Here is a 23,222-nt window from a genome sequence, read left to right on the forward strand (position 1 = left end):
AATTCACCATAAATCTAAATATTGTCCTAGAGACTTCCAATATGTTTCAGAATGAAGACAAATGATTGAATATTACTATACTGTAAGAATATTAGCTTACAAATGCAGTTTCGACCATATCTGACGAGCTAAAGTTGACCGAATGTCGAATTTTTTATATATATATTTTTTATATGCAATTATTTCGGAAATAAGAAAAGCTACAACTTTCAAATATTTTTCGTTTTATTCTACATGAAATTGCGCACATTTTCATATATAAAACTCTATGAAATGCCTAATATGAAACGGAGCAAATATTCCGAGAATGGGACTTACGCATTTCGGAGATTTGTGGCGGAGAATCCGCGCTCGGAGGGAAGGAAAGTTTATTTTAAAAAATTCACCATAAATTTAAATATTGTGCTAGAGACTTCGAATTTGTTTCACGATGAAGATAAATGACTGAATATTACTAGACTGTAAGAGTTTTATCTTACAATTGCGTTTTCGACCATTTCGGTAGAAGTCAAATTTGACCGAACGTGGTTTTTTTCTATTTATCGTGATTTATATGCAAATATTTCGAAAATGAGAATAGCTACAACCTTCAACTATTTATTGTTGTATTATACATGAAATTGCGCACATTTTCATATATAAAACGTTATGTAACGGTTATTTAAAATGGTGCAAACATTACCACAATCGCACGTATGATTTTTTCGGAAGAGTTACCGCGCGGACGTAAAGAAAATGTTATTTTTTTCATAAATACACCATAAATCGAAATATTGTGCTAGAGACTTCCAATTTGTTGCAAAATGAAGGTAAATGCTTGAATATTACTAGAATATAGGCGTTTTAGCTTACAATTGCGTTTTTCGACCATTTCGGTAGAGTCAAAATTGACCGAAGGTTGAAAATTGTCACTTATCATTTTTTATATGAAAATATTTCAAAATTGATAAAAGCTACAACCATGGGTTGTTTTTAGTTGTATTGTGCATGAAATTGCGCACATTTTCATATATAAAAACTTTATGTAACGGCTAATTTAAAATGGTGCAAACATTACCACAATCGCATGTATGATTTTTTTCGGAAGAGTTACCGCGCGGACGTAAGGAAAAAGTTTTTTCATAAATTCACCATAAATCGAAATATTGTGCTAGAGACTTCCAATTAGTTGCAAAATTAAGGTAAATGATTGAATATTATTAAAATATAAGAGTTTTAGCTTACAATTGCGTTTTTCGACCATTTCGGTAGAGTCAAAGTTGACCGAAGGTTGAAATTTTGGCACTTATCGTTATTTATATGAAAATATCTTAAAACAAAACTGATAAAAGCTACAATCATGAGTATTTTTTTGTTGTATTCTACATAAAATGCGCACATTTTCATATATAATACTCTATGTAACGGCTAATTTAAAAAGGTACAAAAATTATGTCAAAGTGACGAAATAATTCAGAGATGTGTCACAGTACTTTTTAGTGCGGCAAGAAAGAAATTCGCGCTTGCGCGCCTGCGTAACGATTGTAAACAAACAACACCTTGATCCGTGAACTCCCAGCATCCCCCAAGGCGCGTGATTCAAGAGTTTTCGGCTGGTAGGCCTAAAAGTAGTTTTTCCGCGAATTTTTAAAAAAAATAAAAAAAAACTTTTGTATGTCGACGTAAAATACGTCCAGTCGGCGTTTAAGGGTTAATTGGAAAACTATTCTAAACCTAGTTCCATCCCCACCGGAATGGGGGCAATAGCGATAAAATAGAGAATAATGGAAAACAGAGCGGCGGGAACAGCAGTACTAAAAACTTCCGGTGTGTAATAACCTGGCGAAAGTGATGATAGATCACACTTCGACCGGGAAACACAGAGCCGGAGAAGTACCCACAAAGATTACATAATCTTCTACTCCTTGACCTCCTCCGACTAATCCCCCGGGAATAGTGCTCGACGCTCTAGCTGCCGTTCCCCGGAAGGGTTACTAGAACAGCGAGCTAACGAAACACCACTGGAAACAATCCGGACTGGAAAGAAGAGCACGGAGGGGGAAGGGCAACTAGTAAAATTGCAAAAAGGGGGTACTAACAGAGATTACATAATCTACAACTCCTTAACCCTTAAACGCCGACTGGACGTATTTTACGTCGACATTTTTTGTCTCTCGGGTGCCGACTGGACGTATTTTACGTCGACATACAAAAGTTTTTTTTATAAATTCGCGGAAAAATACTTTTAGGCCTACCAGCCGAAAACTCTTGAATCACGCGCCTTGGGGGATGCTGGGAGTTCACGGATCAAGGTGTTGTTTTGTTTAACAATCGTACGCAGGCGCGCAAGCGCGAATTTCTTTCTTGCTGCACTAAAAAGTATCTGTGACACATCTCGGAAATTATTTCGTCACTTTGACATAATTTTTTTACCATTTTAAATTAGCCGTTACGTGGAGTATTATATATGAAAATGTGCGCATTTTTATGTAGAATAGAACAAAAAAATACTCATTATTGTAGCTTTTATCAGTTTTGAGATATTCTCATATAAATAACGATAAGTGCCGAAATTTCAACCTTCGGTCAACTTTGACTCTACCGAAATGGTCGAAAAACGCAATTGTAAGCTAAAACTCTTATATTTTAGTAATATTTATATTTTAGTAATATTCAATCATTTACCTTAATTTTGCAACTAATTGGAAGTCTCTAGCACAATATTTTGATTTATGGTGAATTTATGAAAAAACTTTTTCCTTACGTCCGCGCGGTAACTCTTCCGAAAAAAATCCTACATGCGATTGTGGTAATGTTTGCACCATTTTAAATTAGCTGTTACATAAAGTTTTATATATGAAAATGTGCGCAATTTCATGCACAATACAACTAAAAACAACCCATGGTTGTAGCTTTTATCAATTTTGAAATATTTTCATATAAAAAATGATAAGTGACAAATTTTCAACCTTCGGTCAACTTTGACTCTACCGAAATGGTCAAAAAACGCAATTGTAAGCTAAAACACTTATATTCTAGTAATATTCAAGCCTTTACCTTCATTTTGCAACAAATTGGAAGTCTCTAGCACAATATTTCGATTTATGGTGAATTTATGAAAAAAATAACATTTTCTTTACGTCCGCGCGGTAACTCTTCCGAAAAAATCATACGTGCGATTGTGGTAATGTTTGCACCATTTTAAATTAGCCGTTACATAAAGTTTTATATATGAAAATGTGCGCAATTTCATTTATAATACAACCAAAAATAGTTGAAGGTTGTAGCTTTTCTCATTTTTGAAATATTTGCATATAAATCACGATAAATAGAAAAAAAACCACGTTCGGTCAAATTTGACTCTACCGAAATGGTCGAAAAACGCAATTGTAAGATAAAACTCTTACAGTCTAGTAATATTCAGTCATTTATCTTCATCGTGAAACAAATTCGAAGTCTCTAGCACAATATTTAAATTTATGGTGAATTTTTTAAAAAAAACTTTCTTCCCTCCGCGTGCGGATTCTCCGCCACAAATCTCCGAAATGCGTGAGTCCCATTCTCGGAATATTTGCTCCGTTTCATATTAGGCATTTCATAGAGTTTTATATATGAAAATGTGCGCAATTTCATGTAGAATAAAACAAAAAATATGTGAAGGTTGTAGCTTTTCTTATTTCAGAAATAATTGCATATAAAAAATTATATATAAAAAAAATTCAACATTCGGTTAACTTTAACTCATCAGATATGGTCGAAAACTGCATTTGTAAGCTAATATTCTTACAGTATAGTAATATTCAATCATTTGTCTTCATTTTGAAAGAAATTGGAAGTCTCTAGGACAATATTTAGATTTATGGTGAATTTTTGAAAAAAATATCTGTTTACGTACGAGCGTTACGAATTCATGCATTATTTTGTGATAATATTTTCTCTGTGTTGCTTTTATCGTTTTACAATGTGTTATATACCAAAATGATCGCAATTTAGTGTACATTACAACGAAAAAAAAGTAACTTGATACCTTTAGCCGTTTTGCGCACAGCGCGATTTAAATACAATTATATATGAAATTTCGTTTTTGCGCTATCATATATCGCATTATTTATATATGATAATGATAATTTTTTCATTTCTGATGGTTGCATACTAAACTTCAGGCAATGCCAAAAAAATGAGCCAAAAATGAGCTCTTAATCTTGAAAACTAAGCGCGCTGTGATTTTTTGAAAAAAATATTTTTTCCGCTTCCGCGCTCACTCTGAAACGTCTCCGGCACACGGGAGACATTTTTTTTTTACCGCTTCGGCGTTTAAGGGTTAACCTCCTCCGAGTAATCCCCCGGGAATAGTGCTCGACGCTCTAGCTGCCGTTCCCCGGAAGGGTTACTAGAACAGCGAGCTAACGAAACACCACCAGAAACAATCCGGGCCGGAAGGAAGAGCACGGAGGGGAAGGGTAACTAGTAATCGCCTGGCAACAGTGACCGGTCAGGTGATTATCACCTTCCGAGAAGCCGTGGAAAAAGCTACAACTAAAGGGGACAGAAGACGGCAGGCCAACTGACACCCTAAAGGAGGTACTAGCCGAGGCTATACTAAACCAAAATATTGAAACAGGAATTATTGGAAGTACCGATGAATAAAAACAATCCATCTACTAGCCTAGCCTAACCCTCCAAAATCAGATATACTGATCTGGTCGGGTGGCTTAGGACGGCACCTACTGGAATGTCGCGAAAGAGGAAACTCAGAACCTAAACTAACCCTCCAAAGTCGAATATATCGACTTGGTCAGGAAAGATGGGTCTAGCACCTACATTCTGTGACAAGAGAGAATTCTCTAGTAAAGGATCACCTTCCAAAACTAAATTATTAGCCTGGTCAGGATCGCCAGAACGAAAACCAACTAAGGTAGAGAGAAAAAACTCTTAACCGCTTAGCCTAACTTCCAAAATCTAACTTAGATCTGGTCAGGTAGGCTAGGAACGGTAATAATGCAGCCAAGGATAGATAAATATTCGTGTAGGACTCCCAACATCATCAATATAATAGCAAATAATATTGTAACATAAACTAAATAACAATAAAATCATCTACATAAAATGCATGAGCACCGTGAAATAATGAGAGTTCTTTTACTTCTCAAGTACTAATATGCGTAACACTAGGCTAGCCTAGGTCGCCTCAACACAATACTCGCGCATATAGTAGAATGAAATATTATTGCACTTTCGTGAAGGAACCAAATCGCTCCTAAAGGCCTTTGAAAAAGAGAGAGAGGGAAATCTCTAATAGGCTATAATTAAAATTGATAAAATCTATTAAAACAACCTATCGGCACCCATCAGGAGCGAAATGGTAAAATTCCATGTTAATAGTAACGTATACTGTAATGATCAAAAGGGATAATGATTTATCGTAATAAAAAAGTTGAGGAGACTAAATACGCGAACAACAATGCATTTAAATGGCCGACCCGAGAGACGATACGCTCGGCTCCCAAGTAACATTACAAATAAATAACACCACATAAAATGCACCGTTGCCCAAACGCGTTTAAAGTCAGCAAAATAATACTCAACTTAGATGAAGATGCTTCTTGAAGTTCAGAAGACATGATAAATCGAAAAATCACAAAAATCAAAATCACAACAAAAACACGTCTACGTGTCAACGAGTGCTGTGAAGGAATGTAGAACTTGGCAGAAGAAGTAGAGACGAGCGGAGGGTGGCCGTTGTAACAGCTCCTCTCTGGTGAGGGATTTTGATAGGGGAGAGAGCTATTTGGCTGGAGGTCTGTGGTAGTGGCATCCACTTGCCCCTGTTATTATACCGACACCTGTGAAGGTATCGATCCAGAGGTGGTAACTCTGGCATTCCATATGGCTTTTTTCTCTGGTATATTTAGCAACTATTTATACCTTGAAATGAGTGCTATAAGGGCATTTCACTGGGCGACACAGGCTAATCCCAGAAATTGCTGATTTTCGGCACAGTAGACAAACCCCATAAAACCCGATCGCTGATAACCAAGACCGCTGATAACTGGTGGCTGCCCATGTGCTTCTCAACAGTTAATTTCTTATTAAAAGTTACAATAACAATTTAAAAAAAATCATTAACATTTAAAACTGTACCATTCAAATTTAAATCTAGATCTGAGGCAAAAGTGTTCCGGATCAGCTAACTATCACACTGAATTTTTATAAGGGTGAAGCTTCATACCCCAAAGCCATCCTCCAAAGCCTACTCCAATTTTTGATAAATGCCAGATCTCAACTCAAGGTTTCTGCAACCACAGGGTTAAGGCATGGAGAAGGAACAGTAGCCAGAAGAGTAGCATCATTGATGTGTGCAATCAGTTTGTTCTCCAGACCTTGCCACATGTCACTACTAAGAAAATTTGTAGCAAAGGTCAATGAACACTTGGCATAATATTACTAAAGCTACAATACTGACCATCAACACCAACTTTTTGACCTCAGCTTGTTGAAAATTTATTTGAAATATATTAATAAAAGATCTACCTACCAATTCCCAGTAATCCAAGCCTTTGGATAAGTGCTTTATGATTCGCATGGTCACAAGCTGCTTTAGAATCTACACAGACCATGATTGCATTCTAAGTACCAAGTCCTTTACAAACCAAAATTTTAATGTTGGTACCATTTTATTATCTTAGAGAGCAGCATCTCAAAAACCTTAGATAAAATGGGATAATTGAATTTGGCCGATATTCTGGAGAGCATGAGGACAGACAGTTTTATAAGCGAGGCAGCAATGTTTCCCTTCCTCCAGAGGGAAACCTTGCAAGCTGAACTAATTATTGGTGGTAAACTTAAGAACAATGAAATAATCAGTCTTTTTCTTTCTTTAAAAGATGTGAAAGATTCCTTTAGGGTCTGTGCCTCCTTGACTATCAAGGCCTACGAGTATCGACTTATCTTAATCTGTAGACCATTGACTATAATTTCAGCTCTCAAAAGCATGACTGGGGAATGGCATACGAATGTGTAATTTTTCCCTTCTATGTTTCATACTTGTAACCTTTAGAAGATAAAATTGCAAAATAAATTCCCCCATCCTTCTTTATTCTACATTATTTAATATTCCATAATATGTTCATACAAAAAACAATATCAGTGAAGAAGAAAACAAAAAAAAAAGCATAAAAATGATCATAGACCAAATGACAATAGAGGAGGCGATCTCTCATTAGTGATGCTTCAACTTCCGACGTGCTTGGAAGAACCTAACCCTGTGGTAACTCAATGCTTACCTATACATAATATACATTACACATAATTAAGATATATCAATAACAATATGTTATGGTAAAAAGGTTGATCTACCGGGTGTACAGTGGTCCCCCATATTCGCCATGATGTGCCCCAGACCTCCCCGTGAATAGTTGGAATTCCTATAATAATGCTTAAAATGGCCTTTTTTTTTTTTTTTTTTTTTTTTTTTTTTTTTTTCTTTTAGTTAAAACTCAAGAAAACACCAGTAAAAATTTTTATACAGTGGGCCCTCCGTATTCGCATTCTCCGGATTCGCAGACTCATGGATTCGTAGATTTCTCTCTGAACCATATTTACCCATTATTTACGGGGGATTCGCCTATTTGTGGGGCTTTCCAACAAGAAATAATCACTAATTAGTGTATTTTGATGTTATTATCATGCCTAAATACATTTTTATGATACAAAAATTATTTACTAATTTTAAAATATTAATATTGATCAATGCTGTATTAGTAAGTTTTAAGTAAATGATATCACATAATAACAATGATAATTCTCTCTCACTCTCTTACAGAGATGTGTGTTTTTTTGTATGATAAATAAATGATTTAATGTAAAGAGCAATCAATTCAGTAAAGAAAATACTACAGTGAATTAGTAAGATTTTAGTTTATAAATGTAAAAAATTATGTAAGAATGAAGGAAATCCCAGTCTTCACATATCTTTCTTTCAAACTCCAGGTCCAAGCTGAGGTCCAACAGCTGTCAAATATATCAAGTAATGTGACAGGAGGGGAGGGAGTTTGCTCTCTCTCTCTCTCTCTCTCTCTCTCTCTCTCTCTCTCTCTCTCTCTCTACTGATATGAGAGATTTTTATGGTACACATATGTATAATATGTTTATTAATATTTTCAAATGATAATAGTAATAATAACCATAATAATAATAATAATAATAAGGATAATAACTTTAATTTTGAAAATCATATCTGAAAGTATTTTAGAGAAATGTTATGATAATTCCATTTCACTCTCTCTCTAGTCCAGGTGCTGGGTGGGATTCTGTAGGAAAATTTGATTATAGAGAATTTTACCTCAGAAATGTTTAGTAGGTGTCTTAGTGTTTTTGACTTGGGTGGACATCTGCCATCTGGTAAGTTTTCCAGTTATGTCATCATCAAATATGGCGGCCACTTGATTGTGAAACTTGTCATATCTCTCTTCATACTGGCCCGATTTGAATGAAACTTTTTTTTTTTTTTTTTTTTTTTTTTTTTTTTTTTTTTTTTTTTTTTTTTTTTTTTTTTTTTTTAAGCTGCCCTGATTTTTCTTCTGCCATTTTCAGTACTTGACACACTCCAATCACTTTTATTACACATGATAAATGGCTTTTCATCTGGTTTGAAGTCTGATGCACCATCCTTTAAAACACTAAACTACTTTGTGACATACATATCTTCATTTCATTTCAGCAACCCACGAAAATAAACTATATTAATTGGACATAAAAAAAAAGTTCAAAATAATACCTGAAAATTAGACATTTATGCATTTGTAAACATTTTCATCACTTTTCCCTTTTCTTTTAAGTTTGTAAAGTTGTAATTAGTGGAAATAGTTGAAGTTTCATCCAAATCGGGCCAATATTAAGAGAGATATGACAAGTTTCACAGTCGATTGGCGGCCATCTTTGATGACGTCATAACCGGAAAACCTACCAGATAGCAGATGTCCACCCAAGTCAAAAACACTTGCTAAGACACCTACTAAATTTTCCTACAGAACCACACCCAGCACCTTGACTATCTCTCTCTCTCTCTCTCTCTCTCTCTCTTCTCCATCTCTTCCTCTCTCTCTCTCTCTCTCTCTCTCTCTCTCTCTCTCTCTCTCTCTAGTATCGATATTAATGTAAACAGCAATAATATCTATTCATTAAAGAAAATACTAAAGTGAACTAGCAAGATTTTAGTTTATAAATGAAAAAAATTATGTAAGAATGAAAGAAAATCCATTTTACCCCCCGTTTTGTCTTTGAACTCCAGGTAGCCAAGCTGAGATGGCTGGGGTCCAACAGCTGTCATATATATCTAGTAATGTGACAGGAGTGGGAGTGTGTTGCCCACTCTAGAGCATGTAAATTCTCTCTCTCTCTCTCTCTCTCTCTCTCACCTCTTCGCTTCTCTCTCCTCTCTCTTCTCCCTCTTCTCTCACCGAGATGAGAGAATTTCTATATTAAATGTGCATGTTTATTAACCCTTAAACGCCGAAGCGGTATTTTAAAAATCGTCTCCCGTATGCTGGCGGCGTTTGCGAGTGAGGGCCGAAGCAAAAAAATGTTTTTTTCAAAAAATTACAGCGCGCTTAGTTTTCAAGATTAAGAGTTCATTTTTGGCTCCTTTTTTTTTGTCATTGCCTGAAGTTTAGTAAGCAACCATCAGAAATGAAAAAAATATAATTATATATAAATAAGTATTGGGATATATATGACAGCGCGAAATTTTTTTTCATATATAATTGTATACAAATCGCGCTCTGAGCAAAACGGTTAAAGCTAGCAAGTTAATTTTTTTTTCGTTGTATTTTACACTAAATTGTGATCATTGTGGTATATAACACATTGTAAAACGACCAAGGCAACACAGAGAAAATATCACAAAATGATGCATGAATTTGTAATGTGCGGACGTAAAAAATTCACCATAAATCGGAATATTGTGCTAGAGACTTCCCGTTTGTTGCAAAAGGAAGGTAATTGATTGAATATTACTAGACTGTAAGTGTTGTAGCTTACAATCGCAGTTTTTGGCCATTTCGGTCTAGTTAAAGTTGACCGAAGGACAAATTTTTTCTATTTATCGTTATATGAAAATATTTCAAAACTGATAGAAGCTACAACCATGGGTTATTTTTTGTTGTATTCTACATGAAATTGCGCACATTTTCATGTATAAAAATTTATGTAACGGCTAATTTAAAATGGTGCAAACATTACGACAATTGGACAAAAAAATTTATGATTTTTTCGGAAGAGTTACCGCGTGGATGTAAGGAAAAAGTTTATTTCATAAATTCACCATAAATCTTTGTGTTAGAGACTTCCAATTTGTTGCTAAATAAAAGTAAATGATTGAATATTACCAGAATGTAATACTTTTAGCTTACAATTGCGTTTTTTGACCATTTCGGTCGAGTCAAAGTTGACCGAAGGTTGAAATTTTGGCACTTAAAGTTATTTATATGAAAATATTTCAAAACTGATAAAAGCTACAACCATGGGTTGTTATTTGTTGTATTCTACATGAAATTGCGCACATTTTAATATATAAAACTTTATATAACAGCTAATTTAAAATGGTGCAAAATTTCTGATTTTTTTTCGGAAGAGTTACCGCGCGGACGTAAGGAAATTTTTTTTTTTTCATAAATTCACCATAAATCAAAATATTATGCTAGAGACTTCCAATTTGTTGCAAAATGAAGGTAAATGATTGAATATTACTAGAATTGAAGAGTTTTAGCTTACAATTGCGTTTTTTTTACCATTTCAGTCGAAACAAAGTTGACCGAAGGTTGATATTTTGGCACTTATCATTATTTATACAAAAATATTTCAAAACTGATACAAGCGACAGCCATAGGTTGTTTTTTGTTGTATTCTGCATGAAATTGCGCACATTTCCATATATAAAACTTTATGTAACGGCTAATTTAAAATGGTGCAAACATTACGACAATCGGACGAAAAAATTTATGATTTTTTCAGAAGAATTACTGCGCGGACCTAAGGAAAAAGTTTTTTTCATAAATTCACCATAAATTGAAATATTGTGCTACAGACTTCCAATTTGTTGCAAAATGAAGGTAAATGATTGAATATTACTAGAATATAAGTAGCTTACAATTGCGTTTTTCGACTATTTCAGTAGAGTCAAAGTTGACTGAAGGTTGAAAATTTGGCACTTATCGTTATTTATATGAAAATATTTCAAAACTGATAAAAGCTACAACCATGATTTATTTTTTGTTGTATTCTACATAAAATTGCGCACATTTTTATATATAATACTCCATGTAACAGCTAATTTAAAATTGTGCAAAAATTATGTAAAGTGACAAAATAATTTCTGAGATGTGTCGACGATGCTTTTTAGTGCGAGAAGAAAGAAATTTGCGCTTGCGCGCCTGGGTAACGATTGTAAACAAAACAACACCTTGATCCATGAGCTCCCAGCATCCCCCAAGGAGTGTGGTTCAAAAGTTTTTGCCTAGTAGTCCTATAACTATTTTTACACGAATTTTAAAAAAAAACTTTATATCGACGTACCATATGTCCAATCAGCACCCAACAGACAATTTATATAGACGTTTCATACGTCCAGTCAGCGTTAAAGGGTTAATATTTTTGCATGTTAATAATAATAATAATAATAATTAATTTCAAAATTTGCATGTGATATTATTTTAAAGAAATACAAAATCTATCCATTTCACTCTTTTAAATAAGGATAACCTCTCTCTCTCTCTCTCTCTCTCTCTCTCTCTCTCTCTCTCTCTCTCTCTCTCTCTCTCTCTCTCTCTCTCTCTCTCTCTCTTGCCACACGAGATACGTATGTCATAGTGGTAACTCTCTGGAAGTGTATGTATAAGTATACCATTAAGTGCATTACTTCATCTTACAGTACTAGTTTTTGAATAATATTAACTTTAATGAGATTAAACAATAACCTCTCTCTCTCTCTCTCTCTCTCTCTCTCTCTCTCTCTCTCTCTCTCTCTCTCTCTCTCTCTCTCACTTACATATGTTTATTTGTTTTGTAGTATAAATAAATGATTTACTTTATAACTAATTTTCAAATATTAATAAGGTTAATTAAAAATATTGTTTCCCAGTCGTTTTATCCACTTGGAGAAAGGTGGGTGGGGGAGTCAATGACAGTTTGATATACAATTGGCAGAGGGGAATGAATCACAGTCTAGGAGTTATCTCTCTCTCTCTCTCTCTCTCTCTCTCGTCTCCTCTCGTCTCTCTCGCTCTCTCTTCTCTCTCTCTCTCTCTCTCTCTGTTATTGGCTGTAGGTTTATATTTTTAATGATAAAATGTTTCAGATGACTTTGAAATTATATTAATAATTTAACCTCAAAGGTTAATACAGTAATAGGTTAGTAATTTTAGGTATATTTGAAGTAGGATGTTATTTAAGGTATTCATTTGGTATCTGAACTTTCAAGATAGGCAGTTATAAGCATTTTTAGTGGTGGTTTTAACTATTCGCAGATTTTAACTATTCACGGAAGTGTCTGGTACACATCCCCCACGAATACGGGGGGGAACACTGTACCTGATTTTTTTAATAGATTTATCACAAAAAGTGCATTTTATTATGGAATTGATAAAAAAAACAGGAATTTGTGGATATTTCTCATAGAAAAATACCGTAAATATGAGAGAAATCGGCGAATGCGTGAGTCTGCGAATTTGGAGAACGCGAGTAAGGGGGTGGGGGCTAATGTACACTACATTACAGTCAGTCCTCAGTTATATGGACTTGGTAAATGGCGATCCTGTTTTTAAAATCGGCGATTTATGGCGCCATAACACGCCAAGTTCCGGTTATTGGCTCCTAATAGAGTTATGGTGCCATAACATACCTAACAGAGGTGCCATTAATGAGCTGATTAACAGCTCTCCTAGGGCTGGCCCAAAGAAGGATTAGATATTTTTTATACGCAGCTAGGAACCAATTGGTTACCTAGCAACGGGACCTACAGTTTATTGTGGAATCCGAACCACACTATATTGAGAAATTAATTTCTATCACGAGAAATTAATTTCTCTGATTCCACGTTGGCAGAGCCAAGAATTGATCTTCGGACCAGCTGATTGGTAGTCGAGCATGAAAACTACTCGTCCAACAGAGAATATTGCCAAGAACGGAAACAACCCCCCCCCCCCCCCCAAATAACCAGGGACTACCTGTACAGTACTATATATTAGGTGAAAGGTTTGAAATATGCCCTACCTATTATGTCGGCCACTTTCTAAGCATCAATTTACATCTGTTTTGACTAATGACAGGTTGGTTGGACCCATACTTGGTCATAAGTCGGATGGTACTTTTATGGATAAACCACAAAGGAAAATGAAACTGTGTAAATCATGATTGGTTTTGTCTAGTTTTTGAAGATATCAAGAAGACTGTTAAATAGCAATAAAAAATTGCATTATATTTGTTAGGATGTCAATACAAAGGATTTAAGTTCAGTGGTTCAGTAACAATTCTTAGTTTTTCATGAAGGTGGGCCCTGCTTTTATACCCAGATAAATTTCGCAAAAAATGGCCATGATATTCTTATGGCAGTATTCATGTTTTTACAGTTTTTTTTAATTTCTTTGCAGTGTATTAGAATAACTGGTTTCCTAGAATCTGTCCCATTGGTAGCATGATTATTTTTACTAACATGAATGAAAATTGCTCAGTTGTCTTGCTCATACCGTATTTTTTTATGTTACACTATTCTGTTTTCTGTTGATTTTCCATTTTGACAGTATGGAAATTATCACTTGATAGTTCTTTGTAACAGAAGCTCTTGATGACATTTTTTTACTGTTCTCAAGATCCTGCCTTTATTTTCAGTACTTGGTACTATGAAAACTTGAAATGCAAACTCAATTACTTACATGTAACTTTAAAGATATTTTATTTATTTCTTCGTAATGAACAGAAAATATTTCATGTCATCATAAAGTGATGTTCCAAAATGTTGAATATAGCACAATATGTGTGTTGGGGGTGGGGGGCGGGCATTGGTTGGGTGGTAGGCAGTTGAGTGCAGTAATGGAATTTTTACCATTTCTAGTAACAGCTGATTTACTCTTCAGCTTGTTTTTTTGTTAAACCGTGTTCTTTTTATATTTTCTATTATTATATTTCAGGCCCAATGGATGCAACTGTTGATGACTTTTGGCGTATGTTGATTGAACAGGGATGTGGTGTGTGTGTAATGTTAACAAATTTGGAGGAAACAGGAAAGATTAAGTGTGTGAAATACTGGCCAGAAGCAGGTCAACCTAAGACTTTTGGAAACATCACAGTTCACTTGGTTAAAGAAAAGGCATTTTCAGGTAAGCTCTTTCACTCAGCACAGTTTTGTGAAATACAGAACATGTTTGATTACTTTTAGTTTTCTGTTTCATCTGCAGTTTCAAAATTGTACTGCTGTCTGTGTCAGAGGCAGAAAAGAAAGAATATTTTATGTATGATGACATTATTATATATTTGGAAATTATTATGATTAATTTTACAGGTGTTTTTTCCTTCACTGAAATATGTCATGCTAAACACATAACATTCGTTTATCACAGAAGGAATTTGTGGGTACAGTAATAAAAGCAAAAATTAATCAGTATTGTTTTGATATAGCTCAAAATGGTCCACAGCACACAATTTTCTTTAAGAAGGCAACAAAGGTAGGAATTTTAGACACTGGAATTAAATTACAAAAGTAATCAATTTGTGTTTACCTTAAATATTGCTGGTACGTATTTGCCTAATGCAAAGAGACAAGAATTAACCCTAGCATTCTTATATAACACCCCCATACGCATTTGACCAAACACGCAAATTAACTTATATAAGATACTTGCTAGTTCGATGTCTTCATGAAGATAGGCATAGGAAGTGATTACATAATATAACTAATGCAGAATATGGCAGTGCTCGCCACTATTGGGACCCATGAACGTCCCCGTAAAATGCCATGTGTGCGCAGAAGCCAGGACAGCAGCACCTAATGCCAACGTTAAAGTGGGAAAACAAGTGGAGGGAAAATCTTGTCACATTTGCGAAGTACATAAAAAAAATATAACTTACAATTAAAAAATAATGATTAGTAATTATTAAGGGAGCCAACCAGAACCCTTATACAGTGGTACCTCGAGATACGAAAGGCTCAACTTACGAACAACTCGAGATACGAAAGCCAATACAAAAAATTTAACGGCTCTACATACGAAAAGTTTTCAAGATACGAAAGGTTTCTGAAAGTCCGAGATTCGCCCGGATAACAATTTTGAAAATCGCGCCGCGCGCCACCATCTTAGTATACTAGTAGACTCGCCACCATCCTCCTGCTCTCCCTTTGGTTCCTGATGCTAGTCGCGGCCATGAAATCCTTCTCTCCTATTGGCCAGCTTCCCTCCCATCATGCATCTACTATGTACACGTGGTGGCGTGGCTCAGCCACTCGGTACCAGCATTGTTATAGTACGCACATGGTATTCGTTTTCAGGATCGTCAATGTGTACGTAATACTAATATTTAAAAAAAAAAGTGACCAAGATCTCTCTCATGGGATAAGTGATCAAGGTCACTCTCATGGGATAACTGGATACTTTGCAAGGTTGGTAGAATCTCCACTCCCTGCTGAACAGAGGGTGTAGACCAACCATTTACAACGTGCATACCAGTATGTAGTGTACGTATAATCAAGGCACTTTAGTTTATGTTGAAGGTCAGCAGCCGAACATTCAGTACCCAAATCAGTTGCAGAGAGAGCATTTGGTTGAACAGGGTTTTGATGGACACCAGGGCTAACAGAGTCATGAGGTGCAAAAAAAGAAAGTTGAAATTCTGTGTAAAAAAAAAAAAAAAAAAAAAAAACCCTACGTAAAGTAAAAAAAGTAAAAAAAAAAAGTTAAAAATCAAAAAAAGAAGAAAAAAACGGCAGAAATTAAAGCAGCTTTTCATAAAGTGCAATCATTTGTAGAAGACACCCCCTGAAAAGGCTCACACATGAGCATTGTGAAAAAGTACGTAGGCAGAAGCAATCTTCCTTGGATAGTTACGTATGTACGTAGCCTCACTCGAAAGGTAAGCTTCCACATTTTACGTTACAGTAATAATATTTCTTGTACACTAATATACACTTTATTTACAGGTTTTGCATTTTTAGTCTTAATTTAGGTATTGAATGGTCCAAATTGTTGTAGTATTTCATTGTTTATAGGTCAATTTAGCTTTATTATGAAATTTAATGGGGTGTTTTTGGAGGGCTTGGAACGGATTAGCCATTTTACATGTAAAATGTGGTCCAAGATACGAAAACCTCATGATACGAAGGGCGCCTCGGAACGGATTAATTTCGTATCTCGAGGTACTACTGTATATGGGGGGGGTGTATAGGGCAAAAAATGCAAAGTCATGAAAAAATTAATGGAGCTTCGTTTGGCAATGGAGAATATATATACGAAATATTTTGTCAAAATTCCTTTACTTTCGTAGTAACAGGGTATTCAGTAAACGCAACTCAATAAGCCAAAAACATTGATCCGTACAAGAAAATGCAATATTTCTTCTGTTATCGTAAATTTTGATAATTATTGTCAAAGACTTTGTGAGCAATGCCATCTGTAGAGATTCCATGAGGTGGCAGGAGGGAACTTAGTCAGTTTACCACCCTCCAGTGCGAAGAGAAACCTCTTGTAGTGTACACGTTCGAGTTTCACCTCTGACACTCGCTTGCTTTTATGTATGTTTATCTTTGTTTTGGCAAGAATTTCATGACAATGAGGAAAAGACTAGCAAACATCTCGCTAACATACAGACGAAGAAAATTCACTCTAATAATATACGCGATATTAGCGTAGTTAGTGAAGAGAGAGAGAGGGAGGAGTGCGCAGTTAGGAACGCCCCCGTCTTGCCTGATGCACACATCGTGCAGTACCCCAGGCTATGGTCTTTGAGCAAAGGGGTCTTCATTTATGATAAATAACATAGTTTTGGCTTATTAATACCCGAAAAGGAATATGAAATTCATAATAATCATGATTTATTAACATTGTCTTTGTAAAAAGAGAGTACTCGTTCAAGTTTCACCTCTGACATTCTTTTGATTTTACGTTTGTTTATCTTTGTTTCGGCAAGAATTTCATCATGCTAAAGAGGAAAATAGGAAAACATCTCGTTAACATACAGAAGAAGAAAATTCGCTGTAATAAGTCGAGTTAGTGAGGGAGAGAGAGAGAGTTGTGTAGGAAGGAGTGCCCCGTCTTGCCTGACGCAGTGCCCCAGGCTACGATATATGACCAAAGGGATCATCATTTATGATTAAATTATGATAAATAACATAGTTTTGGTTTATTAATACCCAAAACAGAAATATGCATACATAATAATCGTTATTTATTAACATTGTGTTTATAAAAATACAAAGGAAAACTTGAATGCCCGTATCTCACAACTATACTTTTTTACTGACCTTCAAAATCTATATCACTTATTTTTAAAGCTATAGCACTGAGATTTGGTATATAACTCAGAAAGACATTATAGAACAATCAAATCAAGCACTTTTTTCCAATTTTTTTTTTCTTTTTTTTATTATTTTTTTCCTGATTTATTGTTTTTTTTTTTTTTTACCATAATGAAAAATTCATACTTAGCCAAAAAATTACTCTTAGAAAAAAAAATTCCTCATTTGATTGGAGGTCTACATCAGGTCTATATATGGTAGTAATCCCAGGTCTTAATATTAAATATTAAGGGAGGAGATAGAATTTGAAAAATGGTTTTTTTCGGGATAAATCGCCCTGGTGTCACAAACCAAAGGTCAGAGGCAAAAATCAAATGCGGTTTGGAGATGTCCCAAGTCACCTTATCATGTGGTATGAATATTAAACTCCTGTCCTTAAAAAATGGCATTAGCCAGCCGGCCCCCTTAATTAGAAACTCACAATAAATCTACAGAAAAATTAATGATAAAGAAATGAACACTTTCTTTTAATGGAAGGTGATTTCTCACATACAAATTAAACTTGACTTACAGAGCTGCTTGTTTTATGAGCTCCCTTGTCTCTAGAACCATAATGACATTCTTTCAAACTTAGAAATGATACAACACAATAAGGAAAATTGCTTATTCAATTGATCGTGCTCCATGTAAGTAGGATCAGATTCATCCTCTAAAACTACTGGTGGCATAGCTTCAATTGATCTGCCATATAAGGGATGTGAATGTGACAAGGGTTCTGGAGACATCCCATCACTGTTGATGTAAGTGAGTGGTCTATTATTAACACGAGATTGAATCTCAACAACCACAGTCTGAAGTTCTTCTAAACTGACTCTTATGATACAAAGCCTTTTCCAAACGATTCTTGGAAGCCACCTTGCTCTGGGAGTGATGAATTTCCAAACAATACCACAATTACTAAAATATTCTCGTATTTGAGGATCACTACATATTTTCTCGAGAAACTTGGCAGTTGCTTTAAAGTTTGCCCCATTATCTGAAATTTTCTGTTTGGGAACAGACCAGGTGCCACAAATCCTACGAAAAATTAATAAGAATGATTCTGCTGTCATATGTAGGCCACATCTAGGTGAACGAAAAATTAATAAGAATGATTCTGTTGTCATATCTAAGCCACATCTAGGTGAACTGCTCTTGTAGCTGTACAAGTAAACAAGCAGATATAAACCTTCCTTGGTTCATTATCTTCAGTCTTTGTAATGACAATAGGCCCAGAACCAGGGTAAACACAGGTTTTGTACATGAACTTCCCTGCCAGATATATACTTAGCTATAGTCTCCGACGTTCCGACAGAATTTCAAATCTCGCGGCACACGCGACAGGTAGGTCAGGTGGTCTACCTTACCCGCCGCTGGGTGGCGGGCGTATGAACCAATCTATCTCTCCAGCCAGATTTTTTTCTGTCGCTGAAGCGATAACAACTGTTGTCGTTTCTTCCGATATATTCTTCATTTCTCGCTTGCCTGGAGATTGATTTGAACATTTTGGTGACGTATTCGCTCTATGTTGGCTTGGCATACGCTGATTGTGGACCGTTATTGACTTTGCGCTGGATTTTCCTGTAGAATGTCTGATTTTGATTCTGTTTCCAAAACTCCGGTTTTGTTTAGAGTATGTGTGACCGATGGATGTAAGGTGAGGTTACCGAAAGCTGCGGTGGACCCTCACACTTTCTGTGTTAAATGTAGGGGAATGAATGTTCGTTTAGTAACCCGTGTCAAGAGTGTGAGGTTTTGAACGAAGATGAATATAAGGCTCTTTCTTCTTATATTAGGAAACTTGAAAGGGATAGGGTACGTAAAGCTTCTTCTAGGAGCTCGAGCAGGTCGAGAATGAGTGAGAATGAAACTAACATTAATGTAGTTTTAGAACCTTCCTCACAGGTCTCAGCTCCTGCTCCCCGCACCGAAGCCGTAGATTCGTCTTCGGAGGCGGCGGCCTCAAAAGCTTCCTTGTGTTCTAAGGAAGACAAGAATCTTCGTACTTGATCAAATCGTAAAAGCGTGTCCAGTGATGATAAGTGCAGTGTACCCAGTGATGTGGAGGGTGCGTCTGACCGGCTCCTTAGTGCCTCCAGGCCTAGACCTCTTCCAGACTCCCAGTTCCAGTGGAGGAGGAAAGTCGAAAGCCGCAGGAGGGCTAGGGAGAGCCCCCACCGGTCAGGCGTCCCTCGGCAGATCCTGAAGTTCGCTCCCAGGCTGCCTTGGATCGTAAGAAGAAGAATATTCTTCGCCAGTGTTTTTCGTCATCCTCTTCTCCTTCGCCGAAGCGTGGTGGAGCTCTAAGGAGGCGTCACGCCCGTTGAAGAGGGCTGCGGAGGCTCCCTTCAGTACGTTAGCGTCCAGCCCAGAAGACTTTTCTGATGTAGCTTCCTTGCAAGCAAAGAAGCCTAGGAGATCCGGTGATCGCCCTCCTTCTCCGCGCCTCGCGCTGAGCTTGCTTCGGAAGAAGATCCTGGGGACTCTCCTTCTCGAGTACTAGCGGGCCTACAAGCTCAGATCACAGCCTTGGCGGACTCCTTGGCATCGAGATCGCGTAGAAGGAAGGATTTGTCTCTCCCGATCAAGAGATCGAGGCGCGTTTCGTCGGAAGAGCGCTCTCCTTGTAATCGGCGTTCTCCTTCTTTGAGGATTCTTCTACTCATCGTAACATTTCACGAGAGGAACACCACTCCCGCTCGGAGGTGTCGAGACGCCATTCGACGGATAGGCGCTCCTTGGACTATGAAGATATTTCCTCAAATCGGATTCCTGCCTCGGTAGACGCTCAGCCCCTTCTGTTTCTCCTTCTTCTAGAGTTCGTGCAAGAAGAGAGAGTCGCTCAGGTCATAGAAGACTTGGTTCTTCGTCTCCGTCTCTTCTTTCTTCTCCTCGTCTTCTCAGAGAACCTAGGGAATGCCCTTCTGAAAGTAGGCGCACTTCTCCTTCCGACTACTGTAGTCGGCGTCGGATAACGTGACTGGTAGGCGCTCATCGCACGGAGTTCGCTCCTCCCCTGTAAGACATCAAGAGTCTAGTAGGAGCCCTGCTCCTGGTAAGCGTCATTCGTTTAGTAGCTGTTCTCCTGGAGAAAGACACCTTGATCCTCGTTTGCTTCGTTCTCTCCTAGTAGGCGCTCTTCGTTCTCGAGACTCCCTACTCCTGATCGGTCTCCTCTTGCTAGAAGTCAAGAACGCCTCAAGCGCCCTGATTCTGTTAGGCGCTCGGAGCCTTACAGACGTTCTCCCCTTGGTAAGGACCAAGATCTCGCAGAACGCCCTGTTTCGTTTAAGCGCTCGGAGAGTAGCAGCCGCTCTCCGCTTCGTAGGCATCAAGAGCCTCTAAAGCGCCTGCTCCTGAAAGGCGCCCTATTTTTAGCAACGTTTCGCCGCTTGGTAGGCGCCAGGATTCCACTAAGCGCCCTGTGACAGATAGGCGCTCGGCGCCTAGTAGCCGCTCTCCTCACGATCGGCGACAGGATCTTAGCAGGCGCTCTCCCTCTCGTAGTTTCCCTAGGGATAGACGTGGTCTTTCTAGAGAATGCGAGTTTAGACAAGAATTTTCGGATAAGCGTCCTTCTTTTACAACTCGTCGTTCTCCTGTACGCCTTTCTACTTTGGAATCTTCTCCTCATTCAAGACGTTTGTCTCCTTCATCGCACTGTACCCCAGCTAGGAAATCATCTAAGGATTCTCATAAGGATCCTCATCCCCGTTCTCCTCCTCAAGAAGACCAGGAAGCCTCTGAGGAAGAAACTAATACATCGGCAACAGTTTCTTCGTACAAGAAGCTCACAGAACTTCTCCTTCAGGAGTTCGGAGAGTCTTTGAGCCCTACTGCTCCTCCTTCTCCACACTCGTTGTTCTCCACAGCGAAAGCAACGAAAGGATCTTCGTGTGTGAGAATGAAGCCGACTCTTTCTATGAAGAAAGCGCTCAAGAGTTTCGGTTCATGGATGCGTACTAAAGAGGAAGCGGGGAAAACAATGTTTGCCTTCCCTCCGTCGAAGCTTTCAGGAAGGACAGGATTTTGGTATGAGACAGGAGAACCCTTGGGACTGGGCCTTCCGTCTTCAGCTGACGCAGATTTTTCGGCACTAGTAGACGCCACTAGAAGATCAGCTTTGAATTCGGCCAGAACTACGTGGGCAATGAATGAAATGGATCACATTCTAAAAGGCATTTTAGAGTCTTGGAAGTTTTCAACTTTCTCGATTGGTCCCTCGGAGTCCTAGCCAAGAAAACTCAAGGACCGGACACGTTTTCTCCGGAGGATTTGAATTGTGTCTTATCCTGTATGGATAAATCGGTGAGAGATGGGGCCAGCGAAATAGCTTCACTGTTTGGAGCAGGGGTCTTGAAGAAAAGATCAGTTTTTTGCTCATTTTTAACAAAGTCGGTCTCACATGCTCAGAGATCGTCTTTGCTTTTTGCCCCTCTCTCTACACAGCTGTTTCCTAAACACCTGGTTCAAGACATTTCGAAGGCTCTCTCTGCCAAAGCTACGCAGGACCTTCTAGCACAGTCTGCAAGGAAGCCGCGCCCTACCTTCCAGACTAAGACAAAGAAAGCTAAGCCGACCTCTCAGGAACCCTTTCGAGGGGCATCTACCTCTAGATCCTCTTCGTTCAGAGGTCGGAAACCAAACAGAAGAGGGAGGACTTTTACGAAGTCAATCAAACCTCCCAAGTAAGACTCAAGTCCTTCAGACAACTGTAGGCGCCAGGCTTTTACAGTTTGCAGAAGTCTGGGCCCAGAAAGACGCAGATGCCTGGACCCTGTCAATTTTGAGGAAGGGCTATCTAATCCCGTTCTCTTCGAGGCCTCCCTTGACGAATACCCCGAGGGAGTTGACGGCCAGATACAGGGACCCCATCATGAATCAAGCCCTCCGACTAGCGGTAGATCAGATGCTGGAAAAGGAGGCGATCGAACTAGTGGCAGATCATCTTTCGGCAGGCTTTTACAACCGCCTGTTCCTAGTTCCGAAATCCTCAGGGGGATGGAGACCGGTGTTGGATGTAAGCGCCCTGAACTTCTTCGTCGAAAAGAAGAAGTTCACGATGGAGACCACTGCCTCGGTGTTAGCAGCACTCCGTCCAGGGGACTGGATGGTGTCCTTGGACTTACAGGACGCTTACTTCCACGTACCAATCCATCCTTCCTCGAGGAAGTTTCTAAGATTCATGATGGGGGGAAGAATCTTCCAATTCAGGGCCCCTGTGTTTTGGCCTCTCCACGGCCCCCCAAGTCTTTACGGCCATCATGAGGAATGTGGCACAATGGCTTCACCTGGAAGGGGTGAGGATTTCGCTCTATCTCGACGATTGGCTTATAAGGGCCAATTCCAGAGATCGTTGTCTGAAGGACTTGAAGAAAACCCTGGATTTGACTTATTCCTTAGGACTTCTGGTCAATCTGCAGAAGTCAAGTCTGATTCCCGCTCAAGAGTGCGTTTATCTGGGGATCCAGATGAACTCTCTGAGTTTTCGGGCTTTTCCGTCACAGGAGAGGATAGCCCGGGGACTCGAAAAAGTAACAACCTTCTTAGGGAAAGAAGTATGCACAGTGAGGGAGTGGATGAGTCTGCTGGGGACGCTCTCACTGGAGCAATTTGTTTCCCTAGGAAGGTTGCACCTGAGACCGCTCCAATTCTTTCTTCATCGGAATTGGAGTCGTCCTTCTCAGGATTTGAAGTTCTCCCTGTC

The 23,222-nt window shown here is 38.0% G+C and overlaps 1 protein-coding gene across 2 annotated transcripts in view; it reads left to right on the top strand.

Annotated features, from left to right (window-relative positions):
• Window positions 1–23,222, top strand: part of LOC135205750 (tyrosine-protein phosphatase 69D-like) — a 472,711-nt gene that overhangs the window by 329,895 nt on the left and 119,594 nt on the right. For both annotated transcript variants that reach the window (XR_010312592.1, XM_064236870.1), the window contains exon 17: window positions 14,160–14,348. Coding sequence is in view for 1 of the 2 variants with exons in the window: in XM_064236870.1 (XP_064092940.1) it covers window positions 14,160–14,348 (189 nt within the window). In the remaining variant the exon portion in view is untranslated. The remainder of the gene's footprint in view (window positions 1–14,159; window positions 14,349–23,222) is intronic.

The sequence above is a fragment of the Macrobrachium nipponense genome, chromosome 11, assembly GCF_015104395.2.
Source record: "Macrobrachium nipponense isolate FS-2020 chromosome 11, ASM1510439v2, whole genome shotgun sequence".
NCBI classification, from domain to species: Eukaryota; Metazoa; Arthropoda; class Malacostraca; order Decapoda; family Palaemonidae; genus Macrobrachium; species Macrobrachium nipponense.